The following is a 13,889-nucleotide window of genomic DNA, read 5'->3' on the forward strand; positions in this document are numbered from 1 at the left end:
CAGGACAATAGGATCAGGGTCCTAACTGCAAACTTTAAACGGGTAAACCAGAAGCAGTTTTACTGCAGCTCTAACTGCAAATCTGCCCCTCATCCCAAACCTAGAGCTCCCAGGAACACTTCTGCCCTGAAAACATCACCAAGGTCTCGTTATATACAAATCAGACCCATCAGAAGATTCTTTTTCTCTCCCAAGTACCTGGAGGATCCATTTCAATATAAAATATCAGTTCTGTCGAATAGGGCATCATCACCTCCCTCCAGTCTGCGTCATCGCGGTCCATACTCCACACCGTATTGTACATCGCGCTGTCAGGGGCAGGTCGTCAGGAAATATATAGAAAGCATATATATTTTTTTATCTGATATTTAAAAATCTAAAAATATAGATCTGTAAAAGTCCCACACGGAAATGTACTTCGGGGTTTCCAACGACCGGTACAAGTCCAGCCAACTACCAGGACGAGGATGGGGTCCTCCCCCACTTTCCTCTTACAGCACCCAGCAAGATGCCCCCCGAACTTTCAGTCTACGGGCTGCTTCTCCTCAGAGAGGTACAGAGAGGCTTGGGGGGCAAGAGGGCTGAGGTGTTAAAAAGCTGCTTCCCAAAAATCCCTTCCACACGGTCGATCTCCAAAGAGAAAAGCTCCCACTGCCTCCAAATCTTTCCTCGGCAACCACTTTTGTGTCCTTCGAGGGAGGGAGAACGAAGAGGGGGGAAAAAGAACGCGCTGGGAGAAAGGTGAGGAAGTGACAAAGGAAGGCATAAAAAGGGAGTAGGTATTGCGTTCAAGTTTCGGGGTCCCACTGGTCTGCAGAGAGCGATCCCCTCAGGGGCCGGGACTCGGGCTCCGTTCCAGTCAGGCTCGGAACCGAAGCTGCCGCAGCCTCGGGATGGGGGCCCGTCGGAAAGTCCAGCTAGTTCTGCCCCGCTGGGCGCTCCCGCTGGGGTGCAAGTAAGCCCGCCTGTGCCGGCTCGCCTCACGCTCTGCCCTGACTCCAGCCACTAGAGTTTCATTTTAACGGCGCGGAGGGGGACACCCTTCCCCGCCTCATGCTCCCCCGCTGAGGCGCCACCCAACCGCACCCGGCAGGGGGGACAGGCAACACAACTACTGCTCCTCCCTTCTATTCCCACTCGATGTACTGGGGATTCCGTCAGGTGCCTGAGAAATTGTCCAGAAAACCGTCCTGCATCTCGACTTTCAACTCTCTCCAACGATCTCTGGGCTTTGGCTCCTTAATCATCGATTCTCTCTTCCCCCAGCCTCAATCAAAATGGTACAGTCCGGGCGCTGGCCGCTCGCCAGGAGTCAGTGCCGGGAGCACGCGAGCCAGGCCGGGGGGGAGCTGCGAGAGAAAAGGAGGGGGTAGAAAGAGAGGATGAGGTGGGTGGTGATTGGCTGAGCTGGGTTGCCGGAGCCCGGAGCCTGCGTCTTTTGTCTGCCTTGCTCCAGCGAAGGAGCGGGAGACGGCTGCGCGCCCCAAGTAGGCCAATCAGGATCCAGCCGGCGCTGGCCGGTAAGGCGGCGATTGGTCAGAGCCCAGTTACTAAGCGGGACAAAGGCAGAAGGGGGAAAGAAAAGAAAACGAGGAAAAAAAAAAAAAAAAGAAAGAAAGGAAAGGAAGAAAGCGCAAACGGCGGTTACTGACAGGCTGGGCAAGCGCTCAGGGGCTCAGGCTGCCCAGAGGCTGGCGGGGCTCCCGCTGAGGCTGGGTCGGGCCGGACGAGTTGGGGAGGAGGGGAGGGAGACGAGCTGGCGCAAGACACCTCTGCCCGCAGACTGGCCTCGGAGGAGGAGAGCGGACGGAGAGGGGCGCGCGCTGTCACTTGGAGAGACTTGCGCTCCTCCAGTCCTTAGGAGGTGCCCGGGCAGAATCCCTCCCCACAGGCCTCTTCGCTGTGCTGGGCAGCCCCCACCCCTCGCGACAAGTTGTCAAATAAAGAAAAGGTCCCCTCAAACCGATGCAGGACCGTTACCACTCCGTGAGATGAGATGCCCATGGCCCCCTGTAGCTTTCCCAGGCAGCTACTGGAACCCAACCCCGGCTTCTCCCCTTGAGCCGTTAGGCTTTTCTTGAGGAGGTATTTCGCAGTTCCTCTGCGCTTCCCACGCAAGGACTTTTGAACTCAGAGGTAACTCCCCACATCTGAAATAAATAGGAGCCACAGCAGGCCCCTCAGCTTGAGTGCTCCCACCAGAAAACACTGCCTTGAAATTACAGTGCGTGTGTGATTTAAGATAAATCACAGGTGTTAGAATCCTCAGCCAAAAAGGCTTTATTCTGTTTCCCTGACAGACCACCCCCCCGTCCACATACACCCAGTCCCTCCCCCAAACTTAAAACTATGATAGACTATGAAAAATCATGAATATTTCCATGCATTTCAGAGACAGCTATTTAACTTGCTGGGGAACACTGAATAGCCAAAAGCAGATTGTGTCTCCTAAAGGTTATGCCTGGAATTGCCGTCCTGTGTACCCTACAATACAGTCAGGGGAGGCCAAAAACTGCTCCATTTCCTCTTTACACAGGAGTAACAAAGCCCATTGTGTTTGGGTTGACAACATGATTTAAGCCCTAGCAAAGCCTTGTACCCTGAGTGGCTCTGCTATATTGATTCGTTCCTGTGGAAGAGGTCACTCTCTACCTCCTAAAGTGACTCTGCCTTTCCTAAAGGTGCTCTAAATTGAGACAGTTCTTGGGAGCAGTCAAATATGTATAGGCTCCATATAGAGTCTTGGATTAAAAAGGGCCAGTAAGAGTAAATGGACAAGGTTGAACTGAGAAAACACATCAAGATTCTTATATGCTTTCTTTTTCACATTTCTGAAATCCCAAACCTAATTCAGAAGCCAGATCAACTTTGGGGTAGGGCATGTTGTTAATTTGAATGTCCTGAACCATTTCTCTAGGTAGAAGATGCTGGAAGATCACTCTAATTTGTGGCTGGCTTCCCAGCAATCTCTTTATTTCACCATATCTGGGAGCCAGAAGTACTCACATGTGATAACTCAAAAGGCAGAACAATCAGTCAAGGGCAAGTTGGTTTATTTTTGTTCACGGGTGTCCCTGTGCATTCCCAAACAAAATGAAGGTGAAGAGAGGAAGTGTGGAAAAGATAATGGCTTTCAGATTTCCACAGTTTTTGCCTGGACCATTTTTCATCATTTAGTGGTGGGGTTTCAATTTCTAATATGCAGAGCAATCACCCAGCCTTTCCCACAGCTAAGACTCTGAGAGATGTAGTAAAGCAGCCGCACAGTGTATAATCTGGTCCTCAACACTGGCACACAGAGTAAGGCTTGAATCAACCTTGCCACCTAAAATTATATGATCCAACAATCCAACAAATAAAGCTTTGAATAGGAGACCTCCAAAAAATAACAGTGATGCAAGAAGCAATGATGAATCAAGGGGAAACACATTTCCTTTGGTGGGCCTGAATCACTGTCCTGTCATGGTGGGAAGTGCCTGTCATATGATGCTGGCCTTACTTTCCTTCAGTTGAGAAATAAAAGTGAGGTTCTGACTGCATGTCATCAAACCGCCTCAGGCTCTTTGGCAAAGGTAGAGAATGTTAGCTCTGGTGTCCTGGACCGTTTCCATCCTGGAGAATTATATTTGGCCTGGGTGTGGATTAAATTCAGCTCTAAGAGCTCAAACTCCTGGGTCACAACCTGCTACTTTGGGATTTTTTTTTTCCCTTTGCCTTCCTCCTTTCTTTTTTAAATTTAAAGTACTCTTAGATAAATCACAAAATCTGTCTGCCTTCATTTATATATCTGTGAAATAGGAGATTGCCTTCAGATTTATACAAGCTTCTTAGCTTATTATGAAACACGAAGAATAAAAAAAAATGCCACTTAACTACTTAGAATTAACAGTACCTTTCTGTAACTCCAAATAGATAGGGTGTCCTTCACTTTTCACCCTGGTATGGTCTTGCTGTCAAACTGTTCAAATATGCTCCATTTCCCCCTCTTTATTTTAGAGATGGATGAAATATTTCTCCTGTGCACTGAATATAGGGTATGATCTCAGAGCTCTCTGTGCCAGCAGAATCAGCCTGGAACTCAGCCAAAAGTTCTTCGTGATTAAAGGTGCCATCTGAGCACACAATATTTTTTTAAGCCTTGCAAAATGGAAACACACTTTTATTATTTTTTTAAGGTCACTAGCTTTAACACCAGGACTGACTTTAGCCTTTAGAGAAGGATCACAGGCCTCAATCTCCCTCTCCTTTCCCCCATGCCCCATCATCTTTCTTAACCAAATGTCTAATGATAAGGCCAAGTCCATGCAGCTAAATAAACTCAATAAATGGGATTCCAAGAAAACTCTACAAATCATCAGTTGCAGGTTCAAGGATCTCCTCAGCCACATGCCTTGTAAGTTGGGGGTATAGCAAGTTTTGATGGAAAAGTTTGCCTTTATTTATTTATTTTTAGCTTTATTTTTCTTTTAGTAAATATCTGCACCCTACATAGGGCTTGAACTAGCAACTCTAAGATCAAGCATTGCATGCTGTTCCAAGAGAGAGCCAGCCAGGTGTCCAGAAAAGTTTGCCTCTATAATGCAAACAAACGCTTCTAGAAAGACCTCTCACTTGGGAATTGATAGTCATCTCTTGGGATGGTAGTGTCCACAATCATAATTTTCCATTTTTTTCAGAATGGTATTGCTTTTACTTGGCATTTGCAATTTTTTACCACTCCTGTATATCTTTCTTGGAACTTGAAAAACTATATGATGAGGATTAAGGAGTGCACTTGTTGTGATGAGCACCAGGTGTTGTATGTAAGTGCTGAATCACTATATTGTACACCTGAAACTAATATTACACTGTATGTTAACTAACTGCAATTTAAATAAAACTTTTTTAAAAAGGAAAGAAAAAAAGAAAACTATGATACTGTTAATTACATCAGCCCAAGGCACTAAAAAATTGTAACACTGGATGAATGAATGGTCTTCATAGAAGTGGCATTCCTCCAGACGCTGCTAAACTCCTGGGCTTAGGGGGCACTGTTAGAGGGTTTCCTCAGACCCCTCAGCGCGTGATAAAGATCTTCTCTGCCTTCCTCACCCTACTTTGGGTCCTCCTACAGGTTTAGGGCCACCAAAAAGCAGGTCTCTCTCTCTAGCCTAACATGGTCCCCTCTTTTTGTCATCTGCCCTTCCAGCAACACAGGGGCCACCTGGATGGTCCGTATGCTGCTGCCGCAAACTTCCCTTCCATCAAGGCAACAGCTTTCAGTTCAGCTCTCACCAGGAGAAAAAGAGAGAGCAAATGAGATCCAAATGACAGGAACAATAGTCTGGGCTGTTTGACAAGGGCAGGGCACAAACAGGGCAGGCAGCTTGTGAGTTCTGTTACCTCATTTAATCTCCATAACCCTGAGGAAGAGGGTTGTATTTTTATTCTCATTTTACAGATGAGGAAATTGAGACCCAGAGCAATGAGGGGACTTGTTCAAAGTTACTCAGCCACTTAGTAGCAGAGCCAGGATTAGAGCCCCAGTTCCCAACAGCCAGTTAAGTACCTTTTCCACTACACCGCAGCTTGCCTCTTCATTCACTTGGCAAACGTTCATGGATGCTTCTAAACACTGGGGATACAATAATGAATAAGACAGGGTGTCTAACATTGAGTCCAGAGCCCACAGAGGAGGAGCCAACAAAGAAATAAATAATTATAGGCATGTAAGGGCTATAATAGAGAAACTGACAAAGTGCTATGTGAGTCCCCAAAACAGTGATGATCTCCGCCCACATGTAGATGAGTAAAGGCTTAATAAAGGAGGTGACATTTGGGCTGCCCCAAACTTATATATACGTACTTTAAACATTTGGTCTGTTTATTTCTGTTTCCCAAATCTGTATGATTAGCTCCAAGCCTGGAAAAGTTTCAGTGAAAGCTGACCCAAATATTAGGTCACCAAAGACTCCTTCATCATCTTTGATCAGATTGCAACAAACTCTTTATAATCTCCCTACAGTCCATACTCTACACAGAATGATGGCTCTAAAAAATCTGAACATACTACTTCCTTGCACAAACCCTACCGTAATTCCTTTTGCCTGCAGGCTAAATTTTAAATCTCTCAGCCTGGCATTCAAAGCTTTGATGATCTAGCCCCTGCCTACCTCTTCCATCTCTTCTCACACAGTTCGTTCCTTCCACTCCTAAGACTAGTTGATACTGAAATACTGAGAACAGGAGAAATTTCTCCTCACAAAACATACTCCACTGTTAAGTGGCAAACTCCCACTTACATGCATCTGATCGTGCAGATTCTGCTCATGCAGCCCCCCTGTACCAACCTCTGCACAGCTCTTGGCACACCATGTTCAAAGTGTCTGTTTCTAGATCTAGTTCTTGCCCACCATGAGGGAGACCTTCACGGGTGGAGAGCGTGTTCTTGAATCTAGTGCCAAATATCAGGCCTGGCACACGGTGGGTAGCCAGTGAATGTTCTTTGAGCAAATAAACAAAAATTGTAAGAAGAAACTAAACTCTCCAAGAAGGTTCTGGGGCAGTCTAAGTTCAGGTTACCCTGATAATCAGAAAGGATTAGGTCTTCAGCTGATTCCCGTTTATTTAAGAGGACAAAAAGAAAATTTAAAAAATTGTACAGTTTTTGGTTACAGAAATGCAAGGGGCAGACAGTGACCCTTCTCTCCTGCTGGCTGCCTCCAGGGTCTACACCACAAACACTCAGTTCTGCTGCCTTTTATTTTATCAGCTGTGAATTGTTTGCAAAATTCCAAGCAGCTTGTAGGAAATTCAGGAAAACTCAGCAGCGAGAAGAGAAGCTGGTTTCATTTTCCAACCCAGCTCATTTCTGAAATGTAACACCATATAGGGTTTTTAAAGTATGCTCACTTCCTGTGGCCATTATTTCAATAGTTCGGAACAATTTGCAGTTCGTGCCTCCCTTCTGGAATGTACAATAATTACCCTATAATTCCACAGGTCTCAAATCTATACAGTTTGCATGTTTCATTGTTAGAGGGCAAAACCAATTCAGTTCCTGTTTTGGACATTTTGGTTTAAAAAAAAATTTTTTTTTTTTTTAATAGTTTATTGTCAAATTAGTTTCCACATAACACTCAGTGCTCATCCCCACAAGTGTCCTCCTCCATGCCCATCCCCCCCTCTCCCCACATCCATCAGTCCTCAGTTTTTGTCAGCATTCAAGAGTCTCTCATGGTTTGCTTCTCTCCCTTTCCCCCACGAATAAATCTTTCGCCTTTTACTAAAAAAAATTTTTAAACTCAACAACTAATACCATTTTTCTTTGCTTCTATGAACAACAAAATCACAAGCATACTCCAGAAATATTTTATAAAATCGATGTGTTAAAACAAGGCCTCCTGCATCCTCCTCTGATATATTCGTGGGGGCATCATCCTTGAAATCCGGGGAAATGATGCAGCTTCTGGGGCTTAAGGATCACCACTGAGTAAGAAAAGTATAAGTACAGAATGTGAAAGACCTCATCATTTATATCTTCAGCTCTGGGAATTTGAGAAATGATAAACCCACAGTGACATTCTTTTCAGTCAAGGAGAGGGACTACCTTGTGCTCTGCTCATCATGTACTTCTTGCAAAGGAGGCACTTAGTGAAGATCACTATTATTCCCCAAACGTCATTCAGGATCCTGTTTCTCCCCCTCTTGATACCAGTTTGTGAAATTCTAAATTATGTAATGTTGGGGCTAAGTAAAGGCACCTGAGGTGCTGGAGGTATCTATTCAAAAGCAACATCTTTTCATACTGTAAACAAAAAAAGTCATTGGTCATCACATACACCAAATATGTAATGTGATAGTTACGCTTAAAGTAGATTTATCAACTGTTAAAGGTAGGAGGGAAGAATGCTCCAAAATGACAGGTCCTTTCAGTTCAGTTCAACCTGGGCCCCTTCATAGGCTGGACCTTGTGCTGAGTGCTCAGTAAAACACTATTCCTGTCCTTGATAAGCGCACCACTGAGTAAGAGAGACTCCTGTGAAAAAGCAATAACAGTTTCATGGACTCCTATGCTTTCAAACTGGCTCACTCCCTGAGGCCGTAAGATCAGGACAAGATAGCATCCTTTATTTACCCTGTCCATCAGGTTTCCTCTCTAACAAGTTCACTGTTTCCTAGCCTCTTCCTGACCTCCTGCACTACTGAACCTTAACCTCATACTCCTCACTGATTCTGTTCTTGCAGCATGGACTGCTAGCTTGTGTTCCCTAAGTACAAGTCATATCTGTTCCTTATCTTTTCTTGGACAATGGAGAAATCTGGCCCATTATCCTACCCTAATACAGGGCCTGTGGTTGGTGTTTCTCCTGAGTTCCCCCAGAACTCTGCAAACAAGAACCAGACAATACTATACCCATTAATTGCTCCCTCTTTGAAAACTCAACTCTAATAATGCTGCTCTCTGACCTTCCCCCCACCTCTTTTTCTTTTTTCAAGCATAGACATTGGGGGGAAATGATTACCATCTAATGCAACTATAGTGAGTTGAATAGTGCCCCCCCAAATGATATATACAAATCCAAACCTTCAGAAGCTCTGAATGTGACCTTTTTCAGGAAAAGTGTCTTTGCAGATATAAATTAAAGATTTTGAGACAAGGAGCTCCCATGTGGCTCAGTTGGTTGAGCATCCAACTCTTGATTTCAGCTAATGTCATAATCTCACGGTTCATGTGATTGAGCCTGTGTCAGGCTCGCGCTGAGTGTGGAGCCTGCATAAGATTCTCTTTCTCTCCCTCTGCCCCTCCTGCACTGGCTCACATGCTCTTTAAAAATAAAATAAAAAATGAAAAAGATTTTGAGGGGCACCTGGGTGGCTCAGTCAGTTAAGCTTCCAACTCTTGGTTTCAGCTCAAGTCATGATCTTATGGTTCATGAGTTCCAGCCCTGCATTGGGCTCTGGGCTGACATCGTGGAGGCTACTTGGAATTTTCTGTCTCCTTCTGTCCCTGCCCCTCCCCCATTCGCTCTCTGTCTCAAAAAAGTTAATAAATAAACTTTTAAAATTTTTAAAAAGATTTTGAGATGAGATCATTCTGGATTTAGGTGGGCCCTAGACCTAAAGGCAGGTGTCCTTATAATAAAAGGCAGAAGAGCACCTGGGTGGCTCAGTCGGTTGAGCATCCAACTCTTGATTTCGAGGCTGGTCATGATCTCTTGGTTGGTGGGATCAAACCCAATGTCAGCCTCTGCACTGCCAGTGGAAAGGCTGCTTGGGATTCTCTCTCCCTCTCTGCCCCACCCCTGTGTGTGCATACACACACACTCTCTCGCTCTCTCTCAAAATAAACAAATACTTAAAAAAAAAAAAGAAAGGCAGAAGAAGATATGAGACACAGACACAGAGAGGAAGGCAAGATGAGGACAAAGGCAGAGACTTGAGGGATACTCTACAAGCTGAGGAACACCAACAATTGCCTACAATCAGACTTTCAGGCTCCTAGCTTCCAAAACTATGAGAGAATATCTGTTGCTTTAAGCCACCCAGCTTGTGGTAATTCATTATGGCTGCCCTTAGAAAACTAATACACCCACCATAATTTAATTTTTAAGACATTTTAATATCAAGATGTAGGGAGAATATAATTTCACAATAAAGGAGCATTTTTCCCAAGATAACTATAAGTCATCTTAAGCTAAATATGATGCTCAGACTGATGAAATTTTGGCATAGACTAGCTCCAGTACTAGGAACCACAGTCCCAACCCCAAGGTAGACCTTTGTAACCATTTTCTCCCAGTACCTTCAACTGTGCCTCCCTTCTGTCCTTCCAAAAAAGTCATCCTACCAAAGCCAAATCCCAGACTAAAACAAGAGTCCTCCATCTGCTCTTATATGCAGGCAGCTAGGCTTAGGTAAAGAAAAACCAAATTTACCAACTTCACTCTGGGCTGATCTCTGGTCATAACTGGGATTCCTTTTGCTTATCCTGGACCTGCTTCCTCTGACATTCCAACCCTTCACCACTCATCTCAAATGACTGCCCTCCATCCTCAGATCAGTAAATTCAAGCTGGCCTTTTACTTCACAGAGACCAATAGGCATAATGTCTCCCTTCCCTTACATCCCCTCCAGAGCCTATAAACTGGGCCCATCCTTGCTTCCTCTTCTCTGAGAAGGCATGTCCTTCCTCCAGTAGAAAGCTAAACACCCATTCTGGCCTCCAGATCCACCCTCTTTAGCCTCCTAAAGTACCTTTCCTAGTCCATCTCCTATCTATCTAAATGCCTACTTTTGGGAGCGCCTGGGTGGCTCAGTGGGTTAAGCGTCCGACTTTGGCTCAGGTCATGATCTCACAGTTCGTGGGTTCGAGCCCCTCATCAGGCTCTGTCCTGACAGCTCAGAACCTGGAGCCTGTCTTCAGATTCTGTATCTCCCTCTCTCTCTGACCCTCCCCTGCTCATGTTGTCTCTCTCTCTCTCTCTCAAAAAATAACAAAAACAACAACAAAAAAGCCTACTGTTGGATGCCACCAAAATACCTCAAAAATCATCATATCTTAACTCCTTTTCTAGTTAGGTAACAGGACCAGGAATATGGGCCGACAGGGAGAACAGCATGTGCAAAGGCCCAGAGGAGATCATGTGTCTCCTGAAGGCACTGAAGCTGTGCAGGCTGGTCTAAGATTGAAGAAGATGGTGAGTGATGAAGCTACAAGGTAAGCATAAAGAGGCTTGTAAACCAAGATAAGGCATCTGTGCTCAAAGCAAGGGAGAAGGAGGACAGGGCATTGAACATTAAAGAGTTAAGCACAGGAGTGGCATGGTCAGACTTGTACCTGAGAATCATCACAGATGGCAGAGTAAATTAAAGCGGCAGAGTCTAGGGGCGTCTGGGAGGCTCAGTAGGTTAAGTGTCCAACTCCTAATTTCAGCTCAGGTCAAGATCTCATGGTCATGCCCGAGATCTTGTCAGGCTCCAAGCTGGAAGAGGGAAGGAAGAAAGAGAGAGACAGACAGACAGACGGACAGACAGAAAGGAAAGAAGGAAAGAAAGAAGAAAAGAAGGAAAGAAAGAAAGGAAAGAAAGAGGAAGAAAACAAAAGAAAAAAAGATACAGGGGCAAACTCTAAAAACATTTGAAGACAAATAAAACACTATTGAAACAATGTAGACAAAAAGATGGAGAGCCCTGTGTAGATCTCAGAGACTTTTAGGAGGAGATAGAAAAGGCTACCCTCGGGGTGCCTGGGTGGCTTAGTCGGTTAAGCGTCCGACTTTCGCTTGGGTCATGATCTCGCAGTTCGTGGGTTTGAGCCCCGCATCAGGCTCTGTGCTGACTGCCAGCTCAGAGCCTGGAGCCTGTTTCAGAGTCTGTGACTCCCTCTCTCTCTGACACCCCCCCTGCTCACTGTGTCTCTCTCTCTCTCCTAGAAAAAAACAAAACATTTAAAAAAAAAAAAAAGAAAAGGCCACCCTTGATGAATGATTAGGTAACCAGTATATCCCTACTCTAAAAAATGGATCACTGCAAAATGAGATTGCAACCTTTCTAGTTGAGAATTTTTCCCTTTATTGGCAGTATTCTCCTCCCCTGCTTCTGCAGGTGATTCACTCACTTCCAGGACTTCACTGGGTGGATCAACCAGCCCCAAGAGCACGGTTTATGGGTTAGGACCTAAGGGTGGGAGTGGAACAATGACCCAGGCTGGTTGGCCAATTGCCTCATTTTAGTGGACAACTTTTAATACCTCTGCCCAGTTCACCATGATATTTTTCTTCCCAATTTGTACATGACCTTGCCCCTGTCCATAGCTGATGCAGCACAGACTGAATCAAAGTTTCTTTCAAAAGTATTTAGAAATAGTACTTCAAGCAGGGACTAGTCTCTCCAGGGGTCTGGACCTGTAGCATAGAATCTTTGGAGCTGACTGTGACCACTCTCTACTATGAGAGCTGAGTTCAAAGGAAACCAATGTTCAGAAAGCGAAGAAGAATGAAGGAACTGCTCTGAAAGAAGTAGGAATGAGGAATGGAAAAGACACAAGAAATAGCCAATCTCTTGAGTCTGTGGCCCCCTAACACCCAGCTTTGTCCCTGTCCCTGTTACAGGCTCACCTGTAACATTTGCAGGGCCCAGAGCAAGAACGTAAATGGAGGCTCACATAAAACATGCCAACATACTTGAAAGTTATAAATCAAGTTAGCAAACAATTAAATAAAATATATTAAGTCATCTTATCTTGACAAATATACTTTCATATAAAGCTTCTGGAAGACCTTTTCTTGGAAGACAATGTTCAAATTCAGAATTCATGGGTCCTTAGAGTTCTGACAGATAGAACATGGTAGTTGGGAGAGAGCAGACTCCCATCTCTTTCCACCCCTGGTTTTGTCCTGCACTGTGAAGAGGGTCCTTTAGCACATGTCCAAGCCTCTTCCATCCATCCACAAACAGCTATCACTTTACCACCCCTTTGATCTAAAGGTACTGACACTGACATTCCTGTCTATCCTTGGGAGAACAGATCCATGGAAAAGGCCCCACGCAGGTCTTGAAACAAGTTTCTTGTGATCATTTGGGCAAAGAATTCCAAGAGTGTCATTGAGAAGAGGGAAGTAAGGGCTCTGGGTGAATAAATTTCCTTGAATCCACTGACTTCTCATTGTCTGAGGTGAGGTGGGCTTAGGGCCTTTTAGATCCTGTCCTGGGGCCCCTCTTTCCCAGGTCTAAAAGGGGCTCCTTGTATGAATTCTTTGTTTATTTAAGCAGGCTCCAACTAGATACTATTACTTGCAACCCAAGAATCTTAACTAAGGCCACACTACCTTTACCCTCTGAACCAGAGTCCAATTTTCTCACTCTTTCTCCAAGGGCCCTGTAGTAGCGCCTGAGAGGGCTTTCTCATGAACCCTAACGCTTACGAAGTGGGCCAGAAACAGGAAAGCAGCTCTTTTCACAGGTTCTCCCACCAGTGGTAAGTTATTTTGATCAATCACTGTGACTTTCCTCTTCCTCTTTCAGGTTATACATTATACTTCCAATTAGCCATTTTGAGTTTAATGGGCAGCCCCAAATCCTAAAACAGCATTGCATTTCATTCTTGCCTCTTCTGGCATCATACTCAACATCGTATTAGAGTTCATGGGTCTTGCCTCCCATCTGATTTGGGAGTCCTCCCAAATGGGAAGGGTGCTCAAATTTCAGGCAGTGAAAAATGTCAAATTTCTGTATAACCCCATTAACCAGGACTTGAAGCCATCTCCTTTGGAGGATGCTCTGGTCCTCTCCCTTGGGAAGCTTTGAGTACTGTCTTTGGGGACAACCTCCATATACATACACTTGGCTTGGATCCTACCCATCACTCCTCTCTCCAACTCTACATTCACCATTAGGGTAGTAATGATTTGCCGGGACTATACAGTCAAAGGCCACCATAATAAGCAAGGTACCCAAGGCTTCCTGATAGACCTCTTTCAGATCCTGACTCTCAGTGGCTTATGGGTATAGCTAGTGAAGAGAAGAAAGCACCAGCATGCTCACGGACCTATAATAGCCAGTTACCAGAAGCAACTAGCCTAGCACTGGGAAACAAATCAGCAGGTGAGGTGTATGTAGTCTAATACCTGACACACTTGCTCTGCCTCAGAACTTACCTGTGATTTCCCACTTTTGATCCAGAAACATTTTTTTAAGTTTATTTATTTATTTTGATACAGAGAGAGAGTGTGAGCAAGGGAGGGGTGGGGGGTGGGGGAGAGATTCCCAAACAGGCTCGGTGCTATCAGCTCAGAGCCCAACTCAGGGCTTGAACTCAACAAACCAGGAGATCATGGCCTGAGCTGAAACGCTTAACCAACTGACCCACCCAGGCACCTGTCCCAGGAATTCTTTTTTTTTTTTTTAAT

The 13,889-nt window shown here is 45.0% G+C and overlaps 1 protein-coding gene across 4 annotated transcripts in view; it reads right to left on the minus strand.

Moving 5' to 3' along the window:
- The window catches only part of PIK3R3 (phosphoinositide-3-kinase regulatory subunit 3), a 156,482-nt gene that overhangs the window by 123,936 nt on the left and 18,657 nt on the right, over nt 1-13,889 (minus strand). Inside the window, exon 1 of one of the 4 annotated variants that reach the window (XM_077752136.1) lies at nt 5,549-5,606. The exons of 2 other annotated variants lie outside the window; for them this stretch is intronic. Coding sequence is in view for 1 of the 2 variants with exons in the window: in XM_077752133.1 (XP_077608259.1) it covers nt 199-304 (106 nt within the window). In the remaining variant the exon portion in view is untranslated. Of the gene's footprint in view, nt 1-198; nt 305-5,548; nt 5,607-13,889 lie in introns of those variants that run through there. One more of the 4 variants, XM_077752133.1, reaches the window with a different exon arrangement.

This window comes from Crocuta crocuta, unplaced genomic scaffold (assembly GCF_008692635.1).
Source record: "Crocuta crocuta isolate KB4526 unplaced genomic scaffold, BGI_CrCroc_1.0 scaffold367, whole genome shotgun sequence".
Lineage (NCBI taxonomy): Eukaryota > Metazoa > Chordata > Mammalia > Carnivora > Hyaenidae > Crocuta > Crocuta crocuta.